At 50.3% G+C, this 909-nt stretch overlaps 1 protein-coding gene across 1 annotated transcript; it reads left to right on the forward strand.

Moving 5' to 3' along the window:
• Window positions 1-46: 46 nt before the first annotated feature.
• PPTG_07979 (hypothetical protein) lies at window positions 47-484 on the forward strand (the record flags this gene model as incomplete). The annotated part of the gene is made up of 1 exon (XM_008902349.1): window positions 47-484. The coding sequence occupies one exon, from the start codon at window positions 47-49 to the stop codon at window positions 482-484; it is 438 nt and encodes a 145-aa protein (XP_008900597.1).
• Between the last annotated feature and the right edge of the window lie 425 nt (window positions 485-909).

Here is a 909-nt window from a genome sequence, read left to right on the forward strand (position 1 = left end):
CTAAATAAGAATGAATAAACTTCCATCTCTCTCTAAAGCCGGAAGAATGGTGACCCCACAACGCAGCTCACAGTCGCCGTATAACGTGGATATGGCGACATTTTTAAATTGCAACAGAGACTACGTGGATATCACGCAGTGCCCGAAGCTTTCTACTAACGCAGCAGCGGAGCGGCTGCCTTCGAATGTGTTGGTGAACATTACCCAGGACCTGGATGACGAGTTTGGCTCTTTGGAGAACATATTCTCCGCTGCGAGTATGGATCTGGGTCTCTCTGATAATGAGGAAGGCACTGAAGGCTTGCCACATCAAGAACGAGCTGGGGTGTTCGTGTATAAGTTCATTAATACGTGCGATTCGGACTATGAACGAAGTAGACGCGTACTCTTCATTGTTTTGTTGGTGCCAGCAATTCCGCTTGTCGGGTGGCAGCGCGAGTTCATACAGCTTCTTGGGCTTCGTGACGAATTCGATCTACTTTAGCCCGAGCCTTGCGCTCATCATGTCGAATTTGATCCGTCTTGGATCGATTCTTGCGTTCTGAGTGGCGCGGAGGCTTTGATTTTGGTGGGCATTCCCGATCTGCTAACTCTGTCGGCTGGCGGCAGTTGTCGTGATATTGTCGTCGATGTGCTTGTAGGTGCTGGACCAGGCGCATTCGACCTTTGTGCCATCACCTCGCGAGCCTTCGATTCAGCAGCCGTTTGACTCGTTGTGAAGACAGCACTTGGACAAATTGCTGCAGACGCTGGCAAGCATGCTTACCAACCAGCATTAAATGAACTTATGAGAGTGCAGGTAGATTTGGAAGCGATACCGAGACCGCCACCACTTCCAGAAGAAATTGAAGCATTTGGGGGGGGGGGATTCTCTTGGACAGAGAATCTGTGGATCCCGGACGAAATGGC

The sequence above is a fragment of the Phytophthora parasitica genome (assembly GCF_000247585.1).
Source record: "Phytophthora parasitica INRA-310 unplaced genomic scaffold supercont2.13, whole genome shotgun sequence".
NCBI classification, from domain to species: domain Eukaryota; phylum Oomycota; class Peronosporomycetes; order Peronosporales; family Peronosporaceae; genus Phytophthora; species Phytophthora nicotianae.